The sequence below is a fragment of the Loxodonta africana genome, chromosome 3 (assembly GCF_030014295.1).
Source record: "Loxodonta africana isolate mLoxAfr1 chromosome 3, mLoxAfr1.hap2, whole genome shotgun sequence".
Classification (NCBI taxonomy): Eukaryota; Metazoa; Chordata; class Mammalia; order Proboscidea; family Elephantidae; genus Loxodonta; species Loxodonta africana.
In genome coordinates, this window is record NC_087344.1 from 80,277,243 (window position 1) to 80,304,320 (window position 27,078).

The 27,078-nt window shown below is 50.7% G+C and overlaps 1 protein-coding gene across 1 annotated transcript; it reads left to right on the forward strand.

Annotated features, from left to right (window-relative positions):
- Positions 1-1,349: 1,349 nt before the first annotated feature.
- TIE1 (tyrosine kinase with immunoglobulin like and EGF like domains 1) lies at positions 1,350-23,136 on the forward strand. The gene is made up of 23 exons (XM_003415345.4): positions 1,350-1,617; positions 6,291-6,608; positions 6,690-6,800; positions 8,730-8,885; positions 9,039-9,170; positions 9,355-9,495; positions 9,732-9,860; positions 10,711-10,856; positions 11,101-11,245; positions 13,427-13,585; positions 13,789-13,926; positions 14,125-14,421; positions 14,927-15,217; positions 15,588-15,778; positions 18,235-18,445; positions 18,614-18,724; positions 18,941-19,131; positions 20,040-20,153; positions 20,270-20,340; positions 21,499-21,539; positions 21,624-21,720; positions 21,845-21,944; positions 22,970-23,136. Exons 1-23 carry the CDS (start codon positions 1,560-1,562, stop codon positions 23,039-23,041), a joined length of 3,420 nt encoding a protein of 1,139 aa, XP_003415393.1. The 5' UTR covers positions 1,350-1,559; the 3' UTR covers positions 23,042-23,136.
- Positions 23,137-27,078: the final 3,942 nt, after the last annotated feature.

Consider the following 27,078-nt stretch of genomic DNA (forward strand, 5'->3'; position numbering starts at 1 on the left):
TTCCAAGCCTCAGGCCTAGAAATGGGGGGAATTGTGGGCCTCATGGGGTAGGGGAGGGAGTGTCTACCCTGACCTTTTTCATGCTCCTCCAGGAACCAAAGCCTCTACTGGGACTTCTCAGGGACCTTCAGAACAGCCTCAGGCCTAAACCAGCTCAGCCAAGCTGCAGAGATCCAGTTTTCCCAGGAAAGTGAATTTGAGCCTGGTAGATCCAGAGAAGAGTCCAGCCTTTGCCCAGGAGTAGACTCCAGGAAGATGTCCAAGCCCCAGAGGAAGGGTTTGGACTTCCAGGCCCAGGTCATCAAAGCTGGCGCCAGGTCTCCCCACACCAACCACTCCATTCCAATCCAGAGGGGCTACAGGATTTACTGGCCAGGTCTGGTCATCTGATGGCTCCTAGACTCCTCCCTCTTTTCCCTGGAAGAACAGACCCCCTGGCAGGCATTCCATACCTACAGGTCATGTTCTGTTCTGGGACTTGCCAACGGTGATGAGAGGTAGAACAGTGGGCTCCAGGACAGTGAGAGATGATTTCTGAAGAGCTCAGCGGGGGCAAGATCCAGGGGGCTTTGAAGGCTGTGCTGAAGGGCTGGGACTGCCGCCAGGTTTTTGTCAGCCCTCAAAAGGAAGTACATCTCTCTGGGTGGATTTCTGCTGCCCCAGTGCCCAGGAATAGGCATGGGTTTGCTGCAAAGTGAATGCCTTCAGGCTAACAACTGAAGCCCTTGAACGCAGCTTCAGCAGTAGAGTGAAAATACAAGAGACGCACTCCCTGTCTGTTCCCACTGGGTTTGCTTAATGTGTACCCTGGAGGAGGGACCCTGGGCACAGAGAAAACAAGGACTGAGTCAGAAGTTCAAGTTCCAGCCCAGCCTCAAGCACCGTAGGCCTCAGTTTTTCCATCTGTAAAATGAGTGAATTATACAAGATGGGCTCGAAGACCCTGTGTTCCCTTGAGTTTGTACATTCCCAGGTCCACAAAGATTCTTGTATTACACATATGAGCTACCCTCTAGGACACCTGTGTCCTGGCACACATACACACATACATGAGGAGTCGCGTGGTTGTATTGTGTGTATGTGCTGGGGTAGGGAGAGACCCCAGAACAATGTACTCCCCCCACGGCCCTCCTCAATAGGCGGAAGCCACTGGCTTCCTCCTTTTCCTGCCTTCTGTGTAGCGGCGAGACTGAGGATTGTGCGGAGGAGAGGGAGCCAGGGAAAATTGGTCCAATAGTCCCCAGGTCTGCCCTTATCACAACCCCCCCTCCCCACACACACATATTCCAAGTGCCCCCATTCCAGGGCCTTCCAGGCCACACCTACTCCCAGCTTTATGGGGGCCGGAATTGGTAGGGGGTGGGGGAGGCCCAGAGGCTCAGAAGCAGGATAAGTCCTCCCCACCCCTGTCCCCTGCCACCCCTCCCACTTAAGCCCTCTCATTTCCTCTTCCTCCCCAGCACCAACACACACTGGTCAGCACAGCCTGAGCAGCCAGAGCCATAGTGACTGTCTGTTGGCCTAGCCTGTCCTGGCTGGCCTGGGTCAGCCTCCGGAGTATGGTCCAGTGGGGGCCACTTCTGCTGCTCCCCATCCTCTTCCTGGCTTCTCGTGTTGGTAAGTCGCTCCTGACCCTCCCGTGTCCAGCCTCCAAGGCCCTGATTCTCCCCAGGAATCCCCATCATCACTACCATCACTTTCATCCACAACCTGATCAACTAGAAAGTGAGATCAGAGTTAGGAAAACCCAGGATGGAGCTAAAAATCACTGTAGCTTGGGTGGGGGAAGGGGAGAGGCCATTGATTGTTGGATCTCAGGATCGGTGGGGAGCAGGGGGCCTGTGGGCCCTGTGAAGTTTTCAGTGGGTGCCCATAGAGTTAGTATGTTAGAGTCATCCAGTTACTCATTCAACAAACATTTATCGAGCACCAACAATGTACCAGGAGCTGGGCCTTTAGACAAAAGGCAGGCTGCCTCCAGATCGGTACAATGAGGTTAAATGATGTCAACCACTTAAGGCTGTTACTGGGCTTAAATGAAACAAAGTAAGAAGAGCATGTTGTTGGGAGGGATCAGTCCCTGGAGAAGGATGTCATGCTTGGTAAAGTACAGGGTCAGCGGAAAAGAGGATGACCCTCAACTAGATGGGTTGACACAGTGGCTGCAACAATGGACTCAAGCATAACAACAATTGTGAGCATGGCACAGGACTGGGTAGTGTTTTGTTATGTGGTACACAGGGTCACTATGGGCAGGAACCAACTCAACGGCACCTAACAACAAGCTGAGCGTGTAGCACTGCGCCTGGAACTTGGTAAGGGTTTCTGAATAAGTGGCAGCTGCTTCCATTAGCCTGCTGACCAAAGAGGAATAAAATACAGAGGCTGCCTTTGAGTGGTTCATAGTCTAGCTGGGGACATAGACCCCACTAGCTGGAATGAGGGTTCAAGGGAGGTGGACAGGAGGAGCTCTAGAGGAGCACTGAGAGATCAGCTTACTTTGCCTGGGGTAGACGGAAAGGGAGTCAGAAGGACCTCATCAAGAGGGCTAGTCTTCATTCCAGGCAGATGGAACAATAAAGGCAAGTCTCATAGGCATGAAAGTGCGTGGAAGAGAAGGTTCCTGCAGGGAAAGCAGCAGGAGGGGCCAAGAGTAAGCAGCAAGGAGCTCAAGAGTGTGTACATCATCCTGAAGGCAATGAGGAGCCACGGGAGGTTGTAGGCAAGAGAGTCATAAGATCAGATCTGAGTATTCCATGGATCATTTTGGCTCCTAGTTCAGAGGATGAGCTGGAGAAAGGAGGGTGTGGCTGTTGGAGTGGTCTCAGTGAGTAAGGATGAGGGCTGAGCAAAGGTGGACTTGGAAGATGGGGATGAAGTCAAGAGATTTGTAGGAAATAGAATATGCAGAATTTTGTGACTGGGGGCAACCTAGCATAATGCTCAGAGTGTGGACTTCAGAGTCAGACAATCTGGCTCTGCCCTTTACTAATTGTATGACCTTGGGCAAGTTGCTTAATTTCTCTGATCCTCAGTTCCCTGGCTATAAAACAGAGATTATAACACCCACCTCCCAGAATAATTGGGATGATAAAATGAGCGAACATAATTGGCATCCAATAAACATCAGTTATTATGACAGTGGGAGAGAGGTATGGGATGACTCTGAATTTTGCGTCTCAGGTGGCTGGGGGATGGGGTGCAGGAAGCACAGGAGAAGAACAGGTTCTGAGGAGAGTTGATGTAAATGCAGCCCTGAGCTGAGAGGTCATCTCGTGTTAATGACTTAAAGGAGATCGTAAAAGCCAAGGGAGTGGATGAGCTTGCCCAAGGAAGCCTACAGAACAAATTACTAATTATTTTCTCTAAATGAGGAAAGACTATCACCTTCACAGGGAGTTTGCAGGGCTTCAAACTAGTTCGTACAGGTTCGAACCCCTACTGAGAATTTACATTTCTAACAAATTCCCAGGCAATGTTAATGCTGTTGGTTAAGGACCAATTCGGAACCACTAGCGAGGCAAAAAAAAAAAACAATGCAAACCCGTTGCCATCGAGTCGATTCCAACTCTTAGCAACCCTAAAGCAGTGGTTCACAAATTTTATTACATATAAGAATCACCTAGGGATCTTATTAAAATGCAGATTCCGATTCAGTATATCTGTGGCAGAAATAAAAATTCTCAGCAGGATTTCAAACAGGAACAAACCAGTTTGAAGTCCTAAGAAGTTGTGAGATCAAAATGAAAATAGATGCTTGGCATGTGGTTGTTGTTGTTAGGTGCCATCGAGTCAGTTCCGACTCATAGCGACCCTATGCACAAGAGAACAAAATACTGCCCGGTCCTGCCCCATCCCCACAATCGCTGCTATGCTTGAGCTCATTTTTGTAGCCACCATGTCAATCCACCTCATTGAGGGTCTCCCTCTTTTCAGCTGACCCTGTACTTTACCAATCATGATGTCCCTCTCCAGGGGCTGATCCCTCCTGACAACACGTCCAAAGTATGTAAGACGCAGTCTCGCCATCCTTGCTTCTAAGGAGCATTCTGGCTGCACTTCTTCCAAGACAGATTTGGCACATGGTAGGCAGTCAGTAAATGCCAGCTTCGTTTACTCACAGTAGGCTTTTAAAGGATATTAATTGATAAACTATGCAGCATTTAAATTAATTAGTTACTCAAGAGTTAAAGGGAAGGGATGGAGAAGAGCAGGGGCTCAAGAGTGTACGGTGTCACAAAGCTGAGGCAGGCTCACAGGGCTTTCTGCAGTCTGGCCTGGCCTGGGCTCCATCTCCCCTTGGTCTCTTCCCACCCTCTGCCTTACATTTTATGCTCCAGCCACACCAAACTTGGACTTTCCCCTTCACAACCCATAATACGTTTGATTCCGTATCTTTACCCAGGCTATTCCCTCTGCCTGGAATGCCCTTTCCCTACCCTGGACTCCCACCTCCTCCCCTTCACCCCATTCTCCTCACCCCACTGTGTCCTACTCAAGCTTCAACACCCTAAAGCTTTATCTCTCAGGAAGCATCTGTCAATCCCCTTACTTCCCAGGCTGGGTTAGGTGCCCCGTGTCTGTGCCCCTACACACGCACACAGCACCCTGCATCTGGCAGCATGTCCACGTCTGTCTCCGCACCTAAGCAGTGAGCTCTTTGGAAGGCAAAGACCAAGACCACCTCCTGGCTATTTCCCTGGCATTGCTCAGCACAGGCCTGGCCCAGAGCTAGCTTTGTGTCTGCTTCAAAACCACTGGGCTGCAGAACCAGTCTCTTCCACCTTAAATCCAATCACACCAAGCTTTTTTTTGTGATTTTGAAAACTTCATTATTATTATCTGTGTGTGTGTGTGTGTGCTTTAAGTGAAAGTTCACAAATCAAGTTAGTCTCTCATACAAAAATTTATATACACCTTGCTATGTACTCCTAGCTGCTCTCCCCCTAATGAGACAGCATACTCCCCCTCTCCACCCTGTATTCCCCATGTCCATTCAGCCAGCTCCTGTCCCCTTCTGCGCTCTCATCTCCGCTCCAGACAGGAGCTGCCCACATAGTCTCATGTGTCTACTTGAACCAAGAAACTCACTCCTTACCAGTATCATTTTCTATCTTATAGTCCAGTCCAGTCCCTGTCTGAAGAGTTGGCTTTGGGAATGGTTCCTGCCTTGGGCTAATAGAAGGTCTGGGGACCATAACCTCCAGAGTCCTTCTAGTCTCAAATCATTAAGTCTGATCTTTTCACAACAGTTTGAGGTCTGCATCCCACTGCTCTCCTGCTCCATCAGGGATTCTCTGTTGTGTTCCCTGTCGGGTCAGTCATTGGTTGTAGCCAGGTACCACCTAGTTCTTCTGGTCTCAGGCTGATGTAGTCTCTGATTTACGTGGCCCTTTCTGTCTCTTGGGCTCATAATTACTTTGTGTCTTTGGTGTTCTTCATTCTCCTTTGCTCCAGGTGGGTTGAGACAAACTGATGCATCTTAGATGGCTGCCTGGTGACATTTAAGACCCCAGACGCCACTCTTCAAAGTGGGATGCAGAATGTTTTCTTAATAGATTTTATTATGCCAATTGACCTAGATGTCCCCTGAAACCACCGTCCCCAGACCCCCGCCCCTATTATGCTGGACTTTGAAGAGTTCAGTTTATTCAGGAAACTTCTTTGCTTTTGGTTTAGTCCAGTTGTGTTGACCTCTCCTGTACTCACACCAAGCATTTTTTGATCCTTGTAGTTACAGGGAGGGATCCCTACAAGACACTTCTGCTCTGCAATGGCTGTCCTAGCCTGTAACCTCATGGGGGGAGGGGTAGCAGTGAGGAGAGGCTCACTGGCAACATTTGCAGAGTGGTTTTTTAAAGATAAGTCAGAAAAGGGGCCTGATATGGAATGAAAGTGAGGAAACGGAGACAGGGAGTATAGATCATTCTTTCCAAAAGCTTGGCGGAAAATGAAGCCATCTAGCCAGAGGAGGGACAAGATGAGGTCAGAGAAGAGTTTTTGTTTTTGTTTTTGTTCAAGGATAAAGAGGCTTGAGGGAAAGAGTCCAGTGCACGAGGAAGGGGAAAGGTTCAGAAGCCGAGGGAATAAAGATGAAGGGGGTGAAGATGAAGTGAATTGCCTGTGGGGATCTGAGGGAAGGGGGAGAGGAAGGAAGAGCTGTGAAGGTTAGGGACCCTGTCAGAGAGGACCACGGAGCAATAAGATCAGAGGATTGGAGTTGGGGCCTCCCGGGGCCAGCGCGTGGGTTGGCTGAGACTATGATGGAGTCACTCGTGTCCTGGCCCCAGGTGCGGCGGTGGACCTCACGCTGCTGGCTGACCTGCGTCTCGCAGACCCCCAGCGTTTCTTCCTGACCTGCGTGTCCGGGGAGGCAGGAGCGGGAAGGGGTTCAAACGGCTGGGACCCGCCCCTGCTGCTGGAGAAAGAGGACCGCATCGTTCGCACCTTCCCGCCCCGGAAGCCCCTGCAGACTGCTCGCAACGGCTCACACCAGGTCACGCTGCGTGGCTTCTCACAGCCCTCGGATCTCGTAGGTGTCTTCTCCTGCGTGGGCGGTGCCCGGGCGCGACGCACACGCGTTGTCTACGTGCACAACAATCCCAGAGGTGAGTCTGTCCCGTGAGGGTAAGGAGGAAGGAGTGACTGGGGACTGCCACTGACCTCTGGCCCCATCCTTCGTCCCACAGCCCAACTACTCCCAGACAAGGTCACACACACAGTGAACAAAGGTGACACGGCTGTGCTCTCCGCACGTGTGCACAAGGAGAAGCAGACAGATGTGATCTGGAAGAGCAACGGTGAGGGGGCATATGAACTGGTTGGGCAGGTAAACCTATCTGGTCTGACAGCCTGAAACCTCCATCACCCTCAGGATCCCCAGCTTTGGCCCCTTACATATTTTTCACCCCAATACATCTGTCATCTGCCTGTCCAACCTCTAGGGCCCCTCGTCTATCTTGGGCCAGCTCCCATAGGACGTACCTGTATCCATCTCATCTCTCCCTCTGAGCTGTCCTCCTACTGTACCCACAGGACCAGGAGCCTAGTCTTCAACTACCTCCTTCCCTTTTGTCTCCCAAATAAGCACCATGTTAAACCCTCATCTTTGACTCTCCCGTGGAAGTTAACAGAAGCTGTCCCATAGCCCAATGCCCTTGGGTGGCACAGCTGGTTTGCACTCGACTAACCTAAAGGTTGTTGGTTCAAATCCACCCTGCAGCACCACAGAAGAAAGACCTGGCAGTCCGCTTCCATAAAGATTGCTGTTGGGTGCCATCGAGTCGATGTGACCCCATGTGATAGAGTAGAACTGCTCCGTAGGGTTTTTCTGGCTGTAATCTTTACAGAAGTAGATTGCCATGTCTTTCTCCTGCAAACATGGTGGGTAGGTTTAAACCACCAACCTTTCAGTTAGCAGCCCAGTACTTAACTGTCATGCCACCAGAGCTCCTTTGCGTAAAAATTACAGCCAAGAAAATCCTATGGAGCAGTTCTACTCTGTAACACATAAGGTTGCCACAAGTCAGAGTCTACTTGATGGCAAAGGGTTTGGTTTATTGGTTTTGGTCACATAGTCCACCTGGCAGGGAACAGAGGTCCCCATGAAGAAGAAACTGCTAACAAAGTACCCAACACAGGCAGGGGAAATTCTAGCTCTCTCAGAGCTCTGCCCAGCCCAGATATCTGGTGGCTGAGACTGATGCATGCCAGGGCCTCTGAAGACCTGTGAGACCTCAGCTCTAGGCTTCCCCTACACCCTGACCCTATCAGGCCCTCTGGCCACACCATGGCCCCAAAGATTCCTGCCTCAGTCATCAGATCCACAGTCCCTTGGTTGACTCTTGCATCCTTAATCTCCTGAGGCAGGAGGACCCTTTCCTTGGGCCTCCTGAGCTCTAAGCACCCTGAATGCACCAGGGATGTGGAGTCAGGTAGACCTGAGCTCCCTAGAGTCTCTGTTCACTCCTGAGCAAAGAGGCAAGAAGAGGGTGGGGCAAGAATTGGATGTTCTTCTAATACTGGGTTCTGCAGGTCCTGGAGGATGAGGCTCAGGGAAGACTTCCCAGAGTAGATGACTCCTGAACTGATCCCAGAAGGAGGACTGGGAATTAGCCAGGCAAAGAAGGAGGGGAGGACATTCCAGGAGGAGAAATTAACAATAGCGAAGACATGGTGTTCCTAGGAGAGAAACAACCAATTCAGGATTACTGGAATGTTGGCAGCCAGGCAGGGTGTGGAGAGATATGAAGCGGGAGGGCTAAGCAATGGCCACATTGGTGAAACTGATGCTAAGGAATGTGCACTTTGTCCTGAGGGCGGTGGAGAACTTTTGAGGAGTTTAAGCAGGAGTTGCAGACCAATCTGCTGTAGAAAAATCACACTGGCTATTGAGTAGAGGATGATGGCAAAGGGGAAAACTAGAGACAGGGAGATTGCTTAGGAGGCTGTTGGAGGCCTGAGTCAGGGTGGTGGCAGGGTGCATGGAGAGAAGTGGGCTGGTTTAGGAGATGAAGAAGAGGTAGAACGGACAGGACTTATTTCAGAATGGTTGGGTGGAGAGTAAAGAAGATGTTTCCCAGCTTTATGGCTTGGGTACTAGGCACTTGGTGGTGTCTTCCCCAAGGTCTGGACACTAGGTATGGGAGCACTTGATGTGATTCGGGCAAGGGGAGGTGACGCCAGTTCTCATGTAATGCTGAGGCTCCTGACCTGTTCATGCCCCCCAGGATCCTACTTCTATACCCTGGACTGGCATGAGGCCCAGGATGGGTGGTTCCTGCTGCAGCTCTCAAACGTGCAGCCAACATCAAGCGGCATCTACAGTGCCACCTACCTGGAAACCAGCCCCCTGGACAGCGCCTTCTTTCGGCTCATCGTGCGGGGTCAGGGGCGGAGGGCAGAGACTGTGGGTGGTCTGGGAGGCTGGGGCCCTATAGGTACATCCTGTAGGTCCCCTGGGTCCCCAGGGCTACCCCAGGCCTCAGCTGCAGTGATGAGGTGGGTGAGGGTCAGCTGCTGAAGATGCTTTCCTCCAGGTTGTGGGGCTGGGCACTGGGGGCCGGGCTGTGCCAAGGAGTGCCCAGGGTGCCTGCATGGAGGTGTCTGCCATGACCAGGACGGCGAGTGTGTGTGCCCCCCTGGATTCACTGGCACCCGCTGTGAGCAAGGTAAGGAGCATTTCTGGCGCCTGTGAGGAGGAGGAGCTACGATCTGGGCAGGGCAAGGAAAGGATGCCTAACTAGGGGAAGACCCTAGAACTGTGGGGATGGAGCTTGGAGGGTGAAGATGCCAGGTAGGTCCTGGGCCCCGGAGCCCAGCAGAGGCCCATACACCCACATACCCTCTTTCCAGCCTGCAGAGAGGGACGTTTTGGGCAGAGCTGCCAGGAGCAGTGCCCAGGCACATCTGGCTGCCAGGGCCTAACCTTCTGCCTCCCAGACCCCTATGGCTGTTCTTGTGGATCTGGCTGGAGAGGAAGCCAGTGCCAGGATGGTATGGACTAACCTAACCCACCATGATCCTTGACCAGGACAGCCAGTTGCAAGCTTGAACCAGATCCTTCACCCTGTTCCTCACTTATATGCCAAGCCTTCTACCATCCTCCCACTTACCTCACCAGTGCCCCCTCTACACCCAGCCTCTCATTAACCATACCCCGTATGTTTCCAGCCTGTGCCTTCATTGCCCCCTGACCTGAGCCCCTCTAATCACACCTCTTCTGTTCCCAGCCTGTGCCCCTGGTCATTTTGGGGCCAATTGCCGCCTCCAGTGCCAGTGTCAGAATGGTGGCACTTGTGACCGGTTCAGTGGCTGTGTCTGCCCCTCTGGGTGGCATGGAGTACACTGTGAGAAGTCAGGTATGAGCACATGGTCTTTGAGACCCCCCAAAATATGTCAGCCTTCACCAAACACCTCTCTCTGGCTTAGAAGAGACTTATCCTCCTTTAATGGTCAGAGGCCTGCCCTCAGGAAGCTCATAGTCTGGTAGGAGTTCTCAACACTCAGCCATTAGTACAGTGATGGGCAGCAGCCCAGGGTGTTTGGAAGCCCAGAGGAGGCCCCAGACCAGTCTCAGAGGGTCAGCGTGGGCTTCTAGGAGGAGGTGAGTCTGAGTTAGAGGGTGAGGGACAAGCACAAATGGCTGGGAAAAGAACATGGGCAAAGGCCCAGACGGGAGGAACTGAAGCTTGGGTACCAGGACAGTGGAGTAAGGAGAGGCTGTGGGACTGGTCAGAAGAGGTCAAGTTTGGAGGCTTCGAGAGCCAAACCAAAGCTTTGCACTTAATATTATGGGATCAAGAGGGAATTGTCAAAGGGGTGTAAGGTGGTCAGATTTAGGTTTTAGCAAAAGATGCCTTAGTTGCTGGCTGGAGTGGAAGCGGGACCCTTTAGGAGTCTGTAGCGGGGTACCAGAAGCAAATGAGGTCTGAACTAGTGTTTTTGCTGCGCAGATGGTGAGGGGCCTGACTGCAGGTATTAGAGTATAATGGAAAGTGGGGAGATTGAGGAGGTAGACTCTGCAGCTGATCAGAAGTGGGGCATGAGGGCACTGGAGAAGTCATGTGGGACTTTGCTAACTTTCAGGCTTAAGTGACTGTATAGATGATGGTGCCTCCATTAAAATGTGAAACCAGGACAAGTGGCACTTTGGTGGTCATATGTCTGCCCCTGAGGGATCTCCAGGATGAGTGTCCTTTCTCTTCCCAGACCGGATCCCCCAGATCCTTGATGTGGCCTCAGAACTGGAGTTCAACTTAGAGGCAATGCCCCGGATCAACTGCGCAGCTGCAGGGAACCCCTTCCCAGTGCGGGGCAGCATGGAGCTCCGCAAACCAGATGGCACAGTGCTCCGGGTCAGCCCCAATGATCCCTAACCCTCGGGCCCCCATCCCACCAGCTTCACACCAAATCCCTCAGACCCCGAGCCCCTCAGAGCATTCTACCCACTGGCCTGACCCTGGCTCAAGTGGGGTCAGGTTGGTTGTTGAGGAGCTGCTACCAGGCCTCTGTCCAATGGACAGTTCAGAGAGACATATATGTATCTGTCACACGAGGGCATGTTCTCTGTGGTTATCCCCTTCCCCACGTCTCCCTTAGTCCACCAAGGCCATTGTGGAGCCAGATAGGACCACAGCCGAGTTTGAGGTGCCTCGCTTGACTCTTGGGGACAGTGGACTCTGGGAGTGCCGTGTATCCACATCTGGTGGCCAAGACAGTCAGCGCTTCAGGGTCAACGTCAAAGGTCAGTGATGTCCTGGAGCTAAGCGGGACAGACAGTGGGCAGAGTGGGCACTATCTGATGCTGCTCAGACTGGAGATCAGCAGGCAAGGCAAGGGCATCTGAGGTCACAGCCCAGCACCAGGCAAAAAAGAGGGCTTGTGATCACCAGAAGTCCAGGCTGGGCAGTGTCAGGCTACAGCACAACTCATTCCCATCTGGAAAGGACATCTATGCCCCAGACACTGGGGGTACCCTCCAGCCTCGCTCTCACTCCTGCATCGCTGTGCCTCCGCTCTCCACACCCTTCCCCCTCAGTGTGCGTTAGCTCTGCATCTGGGATGTTGCTTCCCCCCAGTCACACCACATGGGCATGTATTGCTAGGACTGGGGGCACATGGGGCCGTGGAGTTCACAAGGTGAGCTACTTGGCCTGGAGAGGTCAGAGAAGACTTCCCAGAAGAGGTGGAGCTTAGGCAGGAGCCTAAAGAATATGTGGGAATCTGCTAGATGACTAAGGAAAGGACTGCCCAGTGTCAGGATTGCTCAGAGCAGAGCAGTCATCTGCTCCCTCCCCTGTGGTCAAGGTATCCCATCACTTCTCTAGCCCAATAAGCCTTGGCCTTTCACACCCCAATCATCCCTTGGCTCTGCTTTCCCTCAGCTCCTGACCTCCACTCCTCCACATAAGCCCAGGCCCTCTCTTACCTTCTTCTTTCTCGCTGTCAGACTCAGCTTTCCCACTTGCTCCCATCACCATCTTCCTTACCACCACCAGAAAATATCTTGCCCCAGGGCTCCATCTTCAGCCATTCTCTTCTCATTCTCCCCAGGCTTTGGACTCAGACAACCTAGGTCCAGATCCTCACTCTACAAATTCCTAGCTCCATCACTTTAAGCAAATGACTTAAGTTAGCTTATTTCTCCCACTGTAAAATGGGGATAATACTAGCATTCTCTTGATATGGTTGAGAGGAAGATTAAATTAGATGAGTGGATGATTATTGAGTACAGGTAAGTACTCAGTAAATATTGACAATTATTATTGTTTAAAATACCATCCAGTCCCAAGATTTCACCCATTCTCTGTCAACTCCCAGATCTGATCTGCAGCCTGGACCCTCTCCTGAGCTTCAGGCCCATGTATGGGGGAACCTCTATGAAGTGGGGACATCTTCTGTGGAGATTTAGTTCTGAAGTTACCTAGTGATGCCGGGTCCTGCTTTATATCAGCCACCTCCTGGACAGCTAACCCCCTGTACAAGCCATAGGCACCAGGGGCTTCATAGGATCCAAATTGGACCATCGTTGCCCTCCAAATCAGCACCTCCTCATGACATGCTTGTTTCTGCCTGACGGCAGCCCCTCAACTCACAACCCTATATCGTCCTTGGCTCATGCTCCCTCTCTCCCTCCCTCCCATATATCCATCTATTCTTAGAAAGTCAGTCTGGTAGAAGTTTGGAAGAGGCAAGGGAACCAGTTAAAGCATTAATGCAATAACCCGAGGGAAAAAAAAAACTGAGGCTAGAATAGGGGCAGTGACGGTAGAGCGGGGAAGAAGGGCAAGAACACAAAAGCTGTTTAGGTGGCCTGGCCAGGCAGACCTAGTTCATACTCTGGCTAATCTCCCTCTAGCTGTGTGTCCTTAGGCAAGTTATTCAACTTCTCTGAGCCCCATTGTCTTAACAGGAACTATGAGTTTGTCTGAAAGGTGGTTATGAGAATTAGAGATCATGCATATGAGGCATCAGAGATAGAGCAAGTGCTTCATCACTGGCTTTTTTTATTAAGAGAGTGGTGAATGTTGGGGGAGGGGCAGAGAGCAGGATGACACTCAGCTACTCTCCCTATCTTGGGTTCCAGCCCCCTCTGTCCAGCCCCCACACTGCGTGGATAGAGTGCTGTCCCCAAAACCCCTGTCTGGCCATGTCACTCCCTCACTTAACATCTTTTGGGATACCTTCATGTCCTCAGTGCTGAATCTCTATGCCCCAAGCTGCCCAGGAGGCAGAGCTCTGTCCTCCCTGAGCTCTGTCCACTCTGGTCAACTGTTGATCTTGGCCTCTCCCAGCCCAGAGAGCCCAGATACAAACAGAGACCCAGAGGGCTGGGTCCTTTGATTCCCAAAGAGCAAAGTCCTCTCATTTTTCGGGGGACTGAGTAGGGTACGTGGGCTGTGCCTTATTCCACATCTCCCGGCAGTGCCCCCGGTGCCCCTGACTGCGCCTCGGCTCCTGGCCAAGCAGAGCCGCCAGCTTGTGGTCTCCCCTCTGGTCTCATTCTCTGGGGATGGGCCCATCTCCTCTGTCCGCCTACACTACCGGCCCCAGCATAGCACCATGGCCTGGTCCACCATTGTGGGTGAGTGGGGAGAAAGCTGGGAACTGAGGGGGGGCTAAGGCAGGGTGGGAGTGTTGGGTAATAAGATGAGGTGAGAATGGAAATGGGTGGGGCGGGGGGGAAGGATAGTCAAGTTTGAGAGAAAAAGAAGGGGCTGAAGGAAGAATGGAGGTTTCTGGAAGAGGCTGGGACTGAATGATGCGAACTGCGCACTCCACCCCCAGTGGATCCCAGTGAGAATGTGACGTTAATGAACCTGAAGCCGAAGACAGGATACAGTGTCTGTGTGCAACTGAGCCGGCCAGGGGAAGGGGGTGAGGGGGCCCGGGGGCCTCCCACCCTCATGACCACAGACTGTCCTGGTGAGAGGCCAAGAGTCATCCCTTCCTGTCCCCCCAGGGGTCACTGTCCTATCCACTGAGAGGTTACCATGTCTTGTCCACTCCAGGGGCCCCTGCCTTTCCCACTAGAGGTTGTCCCACCTTGTCCACGTAGGATCACTGTCCTGTCCAGGCCCAAGGACTGAATGAGCAGTTCTAACCCCTAACCTCTGGCCCCAGAGCCCTCTATACAGCCATGGCTGGAAGGCTGGCATGTGGAGGGCCCAGACCGGCTGCGAGTGAGTTGGTCCTTACCCTTGGTGCCTGGGCCACTGGTGGGCGATGGTTTCCTGCTGCGCCTGTGGGATGGGGCACGGGGACAGGAGCGGCGGGAGAATGTCTCGTCCCCCCAGGCCCGCACTGCCCTCCTGGCCGGACTCACGCCTGGTACCCACTACCAGCTGGATGTGCGGCTTTACCACTGCACCCTCCTTGGCCCTGCCTCACCACCTGCACGAGTGCTTTTGCCACCCAGTGGTATGCCTGGGGAAGGGGGGTGGCGGGCTCGGGATAAGGGGAGGACATGGGACATGGAACACATGAGTCTCAAGAGCACGTGGGAAGGCTATAGAAGACTGGATGGACGTGGGGAGAACATAGGACACACAGAAAAACGTGAGAGGACATGGGACACAGGACACTGGAAGGATATAAATACCAGAAGGACATAGGTCACCAGGAGTACATGGGACAAAGGGCACACAGGGCATAGGGGCAACATGGGGAGAGCCTATGGATCTAAGACACCAAGAAGACTTGGGATATAAGAACAAAGGAAGCAGAAACTGAGGGGAAAGGTGGCCATAGGGATGCAGGAATTCAGCCCAGGAGGGAAGGAGTTTGGTAGTGGTGGTGCGGGGGGACTCCCATTCTGGGTCACACAGAGAAAAAGCAGGGGACACAGCTAGAGTGGATCTGTCTGACCCCATAGCTACATAGACTTATCCTGTCTGAGCCCTACCTTCTCACCCCCATCTTCTAGGTCCCCCAGCCCCCCAACACCTCCATGCCCAGGCCCTCTCAGACTCTGAGATCCAGCTGGTATGGCAGCGTCCAGAGGGTCCATCTGGGCCTATATCCAAGTACATTGTGGAGGTGCAAGTTGCTGGGGGCTCAGGAGACCCACTGTGGATGGACGTGGACAGGCCCGAGGAAACGAGCACCATTGTCCGTGGCCTCAATGCCAGCACATGCTACCTCTTCCGTGTGCGGGCCAGTGTCCAGGGTCCTGGTGACTGGAGCAACATGGTAGAGGAGTCCACTCTGGGCAATGGTGAGAGGGTGGGGCCCACAGAGATCCTGGGCCTGGGGTTGGCCTCAGTGTACTCTCCCTCCATGGGATCCCCTGCCTTGGAACTGGAGCATCCCCAGGACCCTCCTTTCAAATGACCCAGGCCCCAGTAATGGCAACTCTGACACTTCACTTCTTATGGCCCGCTGTGTTAGTGCTGAAAAAATCACACCACTCACTGACCCACTGATTATAGGCTTGGCATCACTGGCCTATCCTGCCATGTGGCCCAAGTGATCTCCCCATATCCTGGAACAGGGACCTCTGACATCTCCCTCTGTGAACCCCTGGTGGCCTCTAGGTTTCCTGACTCAGGCATCCCTGTGATCTGCCCCGCTACTATTGTGTCCAGGGCTACAGAGTGAAGGCCCAGTCCAAGAGAGCCGGGCAGCTGAAGAAAGCCTAAATCAACAGCTAATACTGGCCATAGTGGGCTCTGTGTCTGCTACCTGCCTCACCATCCTGGCTGCACTCTTAGCCCTGGTATGCATCCGCAGAAGCTGCCGGCATCCAAGACGCACCTTCACCTACCAATCAGGATCGGTCAGTTACTGCACCTGCCCCAGGGTGAAGGTGCTCCCTCCTCCTCAGGACTTGGCATTGTCTCATCTTGTCACATCCTCCCTTTCCCAACCACTGGTCCTATCTACTCTGAGATCGTTCCCACTGTTGTCACTTAGTGTCTGAATTCTGCTCTGCAGAGCTTGTTTGTATACATGTTTCTACCTACTATGCACGAGTACTTGGATACCCTGTGTGTGTGTAGGTGTGTGTGTGCATGCACATGTTTGTGTGGCAGGTGTAAGACTATGCTCAACAACACTCAAGGGGGCAAAATAGATTTTATTTCTCTAGAAGCGAACTCATCTTATGAGCCCATCTATATGAGTGATGAAATATTTAATATTCCCAGTGCAAAATAACTCAGTTATGTCTGTTTGTACTTTACCATGGTCAATTCTAGGTTTAAACTCAGCCAATTCAGGATTCTCCCCCGCCTCCTTCTTCTCTCTGGGGATTGTCAAAGCCGAGGTTGCATGCTGATATCATGGAGGGCACCTAGGGTTCATGCTGGCTTCTGTGCTTGCAGGCTGTCCTGGCCTTCAGAACCAACCTCCATCCCCACAAATCTGTGACTGACATCTTCAGCCCTGCTGTGGCCTTTTGTTAACAGGCCCCACATGCTGTGAGCTCTTCATCCCATCCTCCACCCTTGCAAACCCAAGGGCTTCTTTTGGGAGACCCAGGAACTCTGGGTGCTTCCCTGTGTCCTTGGAGGACAACATACTCTATGGCCCACACACTCCTCATACAGCTGTTTCTACCACTCTGGAGCCTATGGCCTCAGCTGTCGCCCCTTGAGTAAAGGAGCACAAGTCTCCCTGTAAATCGTTCTGAGTTATTGGTCCCTCTGTGTCCATGCCCCTGCAAGCCATCAGGCCAGCACTTGGAGGTGGGTGGGGGTGGGGCTCTGGCTTCTCCTCAGGGACCTGGCATCATCTCATCTTGTCACATCCTCCCATCTCTCATTCCCACCCACCGGTCCAGTCTCCTCTGAGATCTTCCCCACTGCTGTTGTTTATGGCCTGAACTCTGCTCTTGGTCCTTCAGGCCTGGGCTCTTGATATTTGGAACTAAGCTTTGGCATTTAAAAACAAAAACAAAAAACCTCTTCTCTTTCAAGGGCTGACTCTTGTGATACAAAGCCTAGTGTCCAAGCCTATTATCTCTGCTATGCCTTTAAAAAAAAATCCATCCAGAGATTGAATTGGCTTCTTTGTTCCAGGCTGTGTTTGCCCTCCCCCTGAGGTCCTGGCACGCAGAGAGCCATCACTGCTGTGGTGGGGGAAGGGGAAGGGGTATGACTGTTGAGGGAAGGAGGTAGGAAAACAGCTCTTACCATTACAAAATATACTTCTGCTACATGTGCCTGCATATGGATGTGTGTGTACATGTGAATGTGTGTGCCATGTATGAGTGTGCATGTGTACCTCCTCCTGTGGATACCCCATATGTATATGCACATGTCCCTGATGCATGTGTATCCTAATGCTTGTATACCTCCATACTCATATGTGGACCTATGCGTGGGTGCATCTACATATGATGTCAACACAAGAACATGCATGTGCATTCTGCTGTGTGCCTTAGCTGTCCATGTTTCATGTGAATCCTTATGACTCATGTCCTCAGCATTCGCACATCAAGCTGTACTTCAGTTCACGTAGGGAGCCCTACCACAAGGTCTATCCTGACCCTTCTTGCAGTTCTCTTATTGGTTACTCCCTTAATCCTGTGCTGCTGTTTCCTTTTCTTACCACCAACCCTGCCCAGGTGGTGCACCTCTTGCTCAGCTGAGAGAAGTGGACGTTAGTTACTCTTTGTTATGGACCACCATCTTGTCTTTCTATATTCAGGTCCCAGAGTGGTCTTAGAGATATGGATAGATGCTAAGTGAGTAGACAGAGAAGAAACCCCCTCCACTGGCTCCCAGCAGCTCAGGCTTAACAAGTAGCAGGAGCTCAATAAATGTACTGCCCAAGACTGGAATTCTCCCCACAGCCTCTCTAGTGACAAAAAGCCTAGTCGTGGGATAAGCACAATAATGAGAAACTCACTGTTTCCCATCACAGTCCATTTCAATTCCTTTCAGTTTGTCAGCAATAACTTCTGTTGACCATGTCCTGGCTTCTAGCAACAAGCCCTTGTTTTGCCTTCCAGAGCCCCACACACCTGATCCCCAGGCTGCTTGCTCTGTATTTCTCTCCTTGGACATCTCTCCACACAACCATCTACCTGTGGCCCCATCTTCTATGATTCTGTCTCAGTGTGTGTCTTCTTTCTGTATGTCTGTCCCTGGCTGACCACGAGGGTGCCTTCTGTTTGAGTCTCTGTCCATATCTAACCCCTGGAATCTCTCTCTGAATGCTTGTCTGTACCTCTTTCTGCCCCCATGTCTCTTGTCTGGACTGTCTGCCTGCCTGTCACATCTTGTGAAGGGCGAGGAGACCATCCTGCAGTTCAGCTCAGGGACCCTGACGCTGACTCGCCGGCCAAAACCGCAGCCTGAGCCCCTGAGTTACCCAGTGCTGGAATGGGAGGACATTACCTTTGAAGACCTCATCGGGGAAGGGAACTTTGGCCAGGTCATCCGGGCCATGATCAAGAAGGACGGACTCAAAATGAACGCAGCCATCAAGATGCTAAAAGGTCCCCTGCAAGTGACCCCTGACCTCAGCCCCAACCCTCTCCTTTGTTCCATAGATCAAAGGGCCCACCTACCTCCCTCCAGCAATTGGCCTGTGACCCCAGCTCTCCAGCCCGTGCCCTACCCCCAGAGTTATTTCTGGAAAAAGTGATATTGGATTCTTTACACAGAATATGCCTCTGAAAATGACCATCGTGACTTTGCGGGAGAACTGGAAGTTCTGTGCAAATTGGGGCATCACCCCAACATCATCAATCTCTTGGGGGCCTGTGAGAACCGAGGTGAGCCCCCAATTCATTACCCACTCCTTCTCCAAACTCCCATTATCAGCCATCACCTTTGCCACATCAGTAGCTTCCTGGGAGCTTTAGGTTACCTGTACATCTTTATTGATTCCACTTCATGCTTCAGATTCCATGTCAGTTACCCTTAGGTACCTATTCTCAGCCTAGGTTACCTGTATATAAATCACCACAAGGTACCTCCTCACCCTCCAGGTTACTTGTATATCGCCATTGAATATGCCCCCTATGGAAATCTGCTAGATTTTCTACGGAAGAGCCGGGTCCTGGAGACTGACCCAGCTTTTGCCCGAGAGCACAGAACGGCGTCCACTCTCAGTTCCCGGCAGCTGCTGCGTTTTGCCAGTGATGCTGCCAATGGCATGCAGTATTTGAGTGAGAAGCAGGTGTGTGTGAGTGAATGTGTTTGGGGATGGGGAAGTGGGTGGTAGAGGGACAAGGGGAAGGTTGCTGGCTGGACATCAGGAGATACAATCAGCAGTCTCGAATTGGATAGAGGATTAAGGAACAGAGAGAAGGACGTGACTCTGGGTTCCTGAACTGGGTGAGTACAGGTGCAATAAGGAGATAACACAGGATGAGGAGCAGGCCTGCAGGATGGACTGAGTTTGAAGTATCTGAGGAATATCCTGGTGGAAGTGTTAAGTGAGCAGTTGTAGATGCTAGCTTAGAATTCAGGAGAGATGTCTGAGCTGAGACACAAATCTGGGAGTTGTTGCCCCACAGATGGTGACTCTACTAGTGAGATCCACCCAGGAGAGTAAAAAGAGCAGAGGATGAAGGTCTGAGCCCAGTCCAAGGACAGCCTGCTTGACTGAAAGGAGAGAAGAGGCAATAGCAGGAGGATGAGACTAAGGGAAGGCATTATAAGATAGTAATGTTTGAGTATCCTTGAAGGCAGAGGGTAAGGGGCCCATGCAGAAGGAGGAGTTGATGGAAAGAAGTCTCTGAGGATGGAAAGGGTGGGAAAGATAGGGAACATAGAAAGAGAGGAAGGTGCAATATGGTTACTCAAGAGAGGCCCGCCATTTGACCTAGGAAGAGGGATACAGCCTGAATTTGGCCATGGCCTAGATCATGGAAAGGAAGGGATGACACCTGCTACTGATTTTTCTCAGGCAGAAGTCCACTGATCCAGGATTGAGGCCTGGGTGGGTGGGAAGAAGAGTCAGGGACTGCTAAAGGCATCAAACGTATCCGTGAAAATTGACTGTGAGGCCAGATCCCCTACCGGCCCAGGAGTCCTGGGCTCCCACATCCTCTAGTCTTCCCTGACTTCTGATCTTGCCTGCAGTTCATCCACAGGGACCTGGCTGCCCGAAATGTGCTGGTTGGAGAGAACCTGGCCTCCAAGATTGCAGACTTTGGCCTGTCTCGGGGGGAAGAGGTCTATGTGAAGAAGACAATGGTAAGACTTGTTCAACCCTCCCTTCAAGGTCTATGCCTGGTTCTCTCCCGCACCCGCATGATCCCCCAAACAGGCCCCTTCTCTCCACTCAACTCCTCAAACCTACTCTCACCCAGGGGCGTCTCCCTGTGCGCTGGATGGCCATTGAGTCTCTGAACTACAGCGTTTATACCACCAAGAGTGATGTGTGAGTAGGGGGGTGGGAAGAGGTGGGGAGGGGCTTGGCCCACCAAGGATATACACAAGCATAACTTAGGCACATTCCAGATATGTCTCAGGTCATCTAAGGCATGACTTGCCCATCCATAGGGTGTGTTCCGGGTGTGACAGAGGTAAGACCTGAGTGTCTCCTGAGTAAATTTGGGGGATACCTGGCATCTTAGTGGGAAGGTGGGGCTAGCTGGAAGTAAGTTTTGTCTTGGAAGGTAATGAGGATGTTTCGGGGTAGGATTGGGGTAGAGGTAGTTTAGGGCTGTATTTGTGTAAGAGACTGGGGTGATGCCTAGGAGAGGTTTGGGAATGCTAGTGGGTGATTCCTGAGATGGATGGAGAGACTACTTGAGGAATGCTCTCACCTTCCTCTCTGAAGGGCAGGGTCATCTCCTCCTGAGGATCTAACCAAAGCATGACCACCAAGACTCCCTCTCTGTGCCCTCCACCTCCAGATGGTCATCTTGGACTGAACCTAAGCTGCTAACCCTTCAGCCCTGACTCCAGAGCTGCTCTGTTCTTTGCCCCAACCCCTTTGGCCTGACCTGCTCTGCTTACTTACTGTCCACCACAGTAACCACCCCTCTGGATACCACAACCCTATTTCCTGCTTCTGCCCCAAGACTTCCTAGATTCCTTCCCCCTACTAAAACTCCCTACCCAGGTCTGACCTGCACCTACATGAAGATTGTTATATTGTGAGAGGCAGTTAAGACCAAGGGCTTTGGGGCCAGACTGCCTGGGTTTGAATCCCTGTTCTGCCAGTTACCAGCTGTGTGACCTTGAATAAACTAGTTAACTTCTCAGTGCCTCAGTGTCTCCTTCTATGAAATGGGGATAATAATAGTACCTATGTCATAGGGTTGGTGTGAGAATTAAATGAGTTAACGTATGTAAATGCTCAGTGCCTAGCCGATAGTAAGTGCTCAATAAAAAATGTTAGCTATAATGATATTGAGCCTGGGAGGGGCTATGCAGGAGCTTCAGTGGAGTAAAGACAACACCTAGCCAAGGGCAGAGGCTTGCAGTGTGGACACATGCAGGCCCTAGGAGGGGCTGCACAGCTGGGATAGGTAGGGACTAAACTGCTGGCCCCAGGTCTAGAAGGTAACTAGGTGCATCCTCCTCATTTCAGTTGGTCCTTTGGTGTCCTCCTCTGGGAGATTGTGAGCCTTGGTGAGTCCCTGACCTCCATTCCCCAGAGTGCCCCCACCTCACCCCACCTGTGGCCTGGGCTGAGAGTTTTGTCCCCTCCTGCAGGGGGCACACCCTACTGTGGCATGACCTGTGCTGAGCTCTATGAGAAGCTGCCCCAGGGCTACCGCATGGAGCAGCCTCGTAACTGTGATGATGAAGTGTGAGTCACCTCAGGCTTTAGCCCTGTGACCCTGTCTCTATGATGAGTGACTTCAACATTGACCCCTGTGACCCCCTCACCCCAGTTAGCCCTTTCCTAATCTCAGGAACGCCCCCGTCCGCAGGTACGAGCTGATGCGTCAGTGCTGGCGGGACCGTCCGTATGAGCGACCCCCCTTCGCTCAGATTGCACTGCAACTGGGCCGCATGCTGGAAGCCAGGAAGGTGAGGAGACTGGGGTGATAGGTGGGGCTCACAGGAGTACGCTGTCATAGAGACCAAACAGCAGCAGCCACCATGCCCCGTGTCCCTACGACACGGCCGATGGAAACTTCCTCAGTGAGGGCTACTGCCACAGCTAGGCTGGGCCCCAACAGCAATCCCAATTCTAGCTGAATTAAATACTACACCATTCTAAACTCTTCCAAGGCCCCTGCTTAGCCCCTGCAGCAAATACCTCCCCAGTTCCCAGTCTGCTTTCCTGTCCCTCTCTGCTCGGGCCATCAGCCCATTCTCACCTGGGGCCCCTCCCCTCACCTGGCACAGAGAGAAACTCGAATGCATTAAAGGTCAGCTAACCAAATGGAGGAAACCCTGGTGGTGTAGTGATTAAGTGCTATGGCTGCTAACCAAAAGGCCAGCAGTTCAAATCTACCAGGTGTTCCTTGGAAACTCTATGGGGAAGTTCTACTCTGCCCTATAGGGTTGCTATGAGTCAGAATCGACTCAACAGCAGTGGGTTTGGTTTTTTTTAACCAAGTGGATGGATGGAAGAGTGGATGATAGAGTAGCCATAGTAAAGAATGAATGAATGGAATTAGTAGATGGACGATATAATGATCATAAAATAAATAATTAAATAACTGAATCTAATAGCCATGTGAATAAATAAATTATTGAATATAAATGAAGAACTATATTAAAATGAGTAAATGAGGAAAGAGTTCTTCATATGAATTAATGATTACATAGTTATATGAATTAAGAATGAAAGAATGATCAAATAACCATATAAGTGAGTGAATGATGAAAAAACCCTGATCTAACTATTATGTCAAGGTCCTCTCACTTGAGCCCCCCAGCTGCAGCCTGATGCCCTCCCTGCTCTGGGCTGGTAAGGGGCCACCCTTGGACATGGGGCCACCTTCAGTCTCCAGAAACAAAACAAGTGTCTGTTCAAATGTCTGACCACATAGAAGTCAAGGACCTCTAGGCCAGATGCCCCCACTAAAGCTTGCTCTCATCTCCAGGCCTATGTGAACATGTCGCTGTTTGAGAACTTCACTTATGCGGGCATCGATGCCACAGCTGAGGAGGCCTGAGCTGCCACCCAACCAGAACCTGGCTCTGCTGGCCGGAGCAACCTCTGCTCACCAACTTGTGACTTCTGACCCCTGTAGACTCTAACCTGAGCTGCCTCAAGGAATTTTTTTTTTTTTTTTTAACTTAAGGAAGAACAGAGAGAATCCAGGGGTGGGGGCAAACTGGGTCCCCATCCTTTGCAGTTACTCCCACTGCCTCCTGCAGCTACTCTTACAGCTACTTTTCACATCCTTCTTTCTAGTTTAGCTACTCCACACATGTGCTCCTCATTCTGCTGCTTCCCACATTCAAACCCCTCCTTCGGCTCCTCTACTCAAACCAGCACCCTACTAACATGCCCTGTCCAGCTACTCCCCACTCCTTGTCTTGTCTTCAGAAAAAATAAACACTTTGAGAAGTTCCGCCAATGTCTATCTTTTACTGCTGTTCAAGCAAGGGGAAAAGTTAAACCAAAGAGGGAGAAACTGGACTTTCTAGAAACAGAACCCCTATCCTGGTGGCGTAGTGGTTAAGGGCTACAGCTGCTGACCAAAAGGTTGGCAGTTCGAATCCACCAGGCGCTCCTTAGAAACTCTATGGGGGCAGTTGTACTCTGTCCTATAGGGTCACTATGAGTCGGAATCGACTCAACGGCAACGGGTTTTTTTTTTTGTATCCCTACTTCTTTTTTTTTTTTTTTCACCTGCACTACCTCAGACCCAGGCCATCTGCTGGGGTTACCTCTTCTGGATGGAAGAAATTCTGGAAGATCCATTTTGCATATATAAACTCACCTCCCACACACTCCTCTCCATAATCAGAAATCCAGTTTCCCCTTTATCTCTTCCTGCTCTCCAGCCTCCATCACCAACACGTCTCTCTATCTCTAAGTAGCCACCAGCCCAATATTCTTTGCTCTGTCCAGACACAGTCTGTGCCAGCTTCAGCTTGAACAACCACTTTTCTTTATAGTTCTTGGCAGCCTCCCTTGACTTGATAGTCACCTTACTACCCAGCTTGCATGCCCTCAAGGAGGAGGCAGAGGGCTCTCCCAACTTCAGCCAGGCACAAGAGACTTCCTCTGCCTTTCTTCTGGTCTCATAGTGTTCTGGGAGATGCACCTCTCCTGGGCATCTTTGTCCTGAAAGTTAGTCCCATGTCACTACCCCATGCTGTGTGGCCTCCTGGCTTGCCTACCCTTTGGATTGCTCATGGCTGGCCTCAGCTTTCTCTCCCATTGGACCTTAGGAAGCCAGACTGGTCTTCCTTCATATAACATTTTCCCAACGACTCAGAAATCAGGGAAGGCATAACATAAGGCACTGTGATGAAGAGCACAGATTCTGGAGTCATACAGATGCATGTTCAAGTCCCTGCTATAACACTTACTATCTCTGTGGCCTTGGTCAAGTCACTTGACTTCTCTGAGCTTCAGTTTTCTCCTCTGAAAAACATGGTTAGTAATAGGTGCCTCATAGAATTGTTATTAGCATTAAATGACATCCCACAGGCACATCTTTCCAGCACTGTGAAAGTGCTTTGTAAGTGTCAGCTGATACTATTATACAGAAATGCAGGATGTTGGGTGGCGGTGGTGTGTGACTGTCAGAATCTGTGCTCCAAAAGGACTTGAATGGTTAGAGCGTGGGGCTGAATTTAAGAAGATGAAATTAAGAGGAATTTTTTTATATAGGACAGAGGAGGTAGACTTTGCTAGAGTGAAGCTTCTTTTCAGACCCACATTCACAGCAGGGATAGTGCCAAGTCCAGAAATGGGGGGATTATCAAGCTGTTCCTGCTGGGGACCAACATGTAAGCAAAGATGTCCCTGTGAGGTGGCAGATATGTAAGCAAACAATAAAATACAGCGGTGGATGCTGGAAGAGAGGGAGAGGGCCTGGGGAGCACATAGAAAGGAGACAGAGTTAGGGAAAGTTTTTCCTGAGAAAGTGCCATTTAAATCTGGGCCATGAAGAGGAAGTGGGAGTTCACCAGAGGAAGAGATCCTGGCAGAGTAAACAGCACCTATGACACATGGTGCAACCAGGAGCTGCAAATAGTTCTGTGTGGCTGGAACAAAGGGAGACTAGAGCTCTGCAGGAGCAAGAAGCCCAGAGACATGGCAGGGTTCAGACCATGCTGAGCCTTGTAAAAATAGGCAGCATTAAAGATGTAGATCTTTATCCTAAGAGCAGAGGGCAGACACAGAAGAGCTACAAGCAGAGGTGTGTCATAATCAGGTTTCTATTTTTTAAAAGATCACTATGGATACTGTGTGCAGAGGGGATTATAAAGCAGCAAGAGTGAAGGCAAAGAGTACGCCAATATATTAGATGAAATGGACAAATTCCTAGGGAAACATGAACTTCTGAAACTGATTCAAGAAGAACTAGACAATTTAAGTAGACTTTTTTTTATAACAACAAGTGAAAGAATACAGCCTTGGAGCACACCTCTCCTGACTTTAAACCAATCAGTACCCCCTTGTTCTGTCCCAACAACTGCCTCTTGATCTATGTAAAGCTTCCTCAAGAGCACAATTAAGTGTTCTGGAATTCCCATTCTTCGCAACGTTATCCGTGGTTTGTTATGATCCACACAGTTGGATGCCTTTGCATAGTCAATAAAACACAGGTAAACATCCTTCTGGTATTCTCTGCTTTCAGCCAGCATCCATCTGACATCAGCAATGATATCCCTGGTTCCCCGTCCTCTTCTGAAACCAGCCTGAATTTCCGGCATTTCCTGAATTTCAGTCAACAAGGTGGATTGACACAGTGGCTGCAACAATGAGCTCAAACATAACAATGATTGTGGGGATGGTGCAAGACGGGGCAGTGTTTGGTTCTGTTGTGCATAGGGTCTCTATGAGTCGGAACCGACTCAACGGCACCTAACAACACAACAACATAACAACAAGTAGGGTGCCCTGCTGGTGCAGTGGCTAAAGAAATTGACTGTTAACCACAAGGCTGGCAGTTCGAAATCACCAGCGGCTCCATGGGAGAAAGATGTGGCAGTCTGCTTCTGTAGAGATTTACAGCCTTGGAAACCCTAAGGGGTTGCTATGAGTCTGAATCGACTCGACAGTAGTCGGTTTAATTTTCGTTTTTTTATAACAAGTAAAGAGATTGAATTAGCAATAAAAAAATCAATCCACGAAGAAAAATTCAGGCCCAGATAGCTTCACCAGTAAATTCTACCAAACATTTCAAGAATTAATATCAATTCTTCACAAAATCTTCTGAAAAATAGAAGAGGAGGGAACACTTACCAATTTATTCTGTGAGGCCAGTATTACCCTGGTACCAAAGCCAGACAAAAAAAAAAATCACAAGAAAACTACAAATATCTCTTATGAATATGACCATAAAAATCCTCAAAAAAAAAAAAATTAGCACACCAAATCCAGCAATATATAAAAGGAATTATACACCACGACCAAGCAGGATTTATCCCAGGTATGCAAGACTGGCTTAACATTGAATTGTACACTTTAAATGGGTGAATTGTATGGTTTGTGAATTATATCTCAACAAAGCTGTTAAAAAAAAGAGGTCAGTGAGAGGCTATTACAACAGCGCAGGTGAGAAATGATGGCATGGTGGTGGTGACCTGGAGGAAATACTTACAAGAAAGAGTGGATGGGGGTTGGATATGGGAGCGGAAAGAGAGAAGAGTCTAGAAGTACTGCCAAGCTTCTGTTTAGATGACTGGCTTGATGGAGATTCCAGTCACTGGAAGAATAAAAATAGCTAGTACTTATATAGAACTTAATTGCCAGGCACTGTTCCAAGCACTTTGCACATATTGATTCATGCAATCTTCAAAGACCCTAATAATCCATTGCCGTCAAGTCGATTCTGACTCACAGTGACCCTATAGGACAGAGTAGAACTGCTCTATAGGGTTTCCAATGCTGTAAATCTTTATGCGAGCAGACTGCCACATCTTTCTCCCACAGACCAGCTGGTGGGTTTGAACTGCTGAACTTTCAGTTAGTGGCTGAGCACTTGAACCACTGTGCCACCAGGGCTCCTATACCAACCCTAATAGG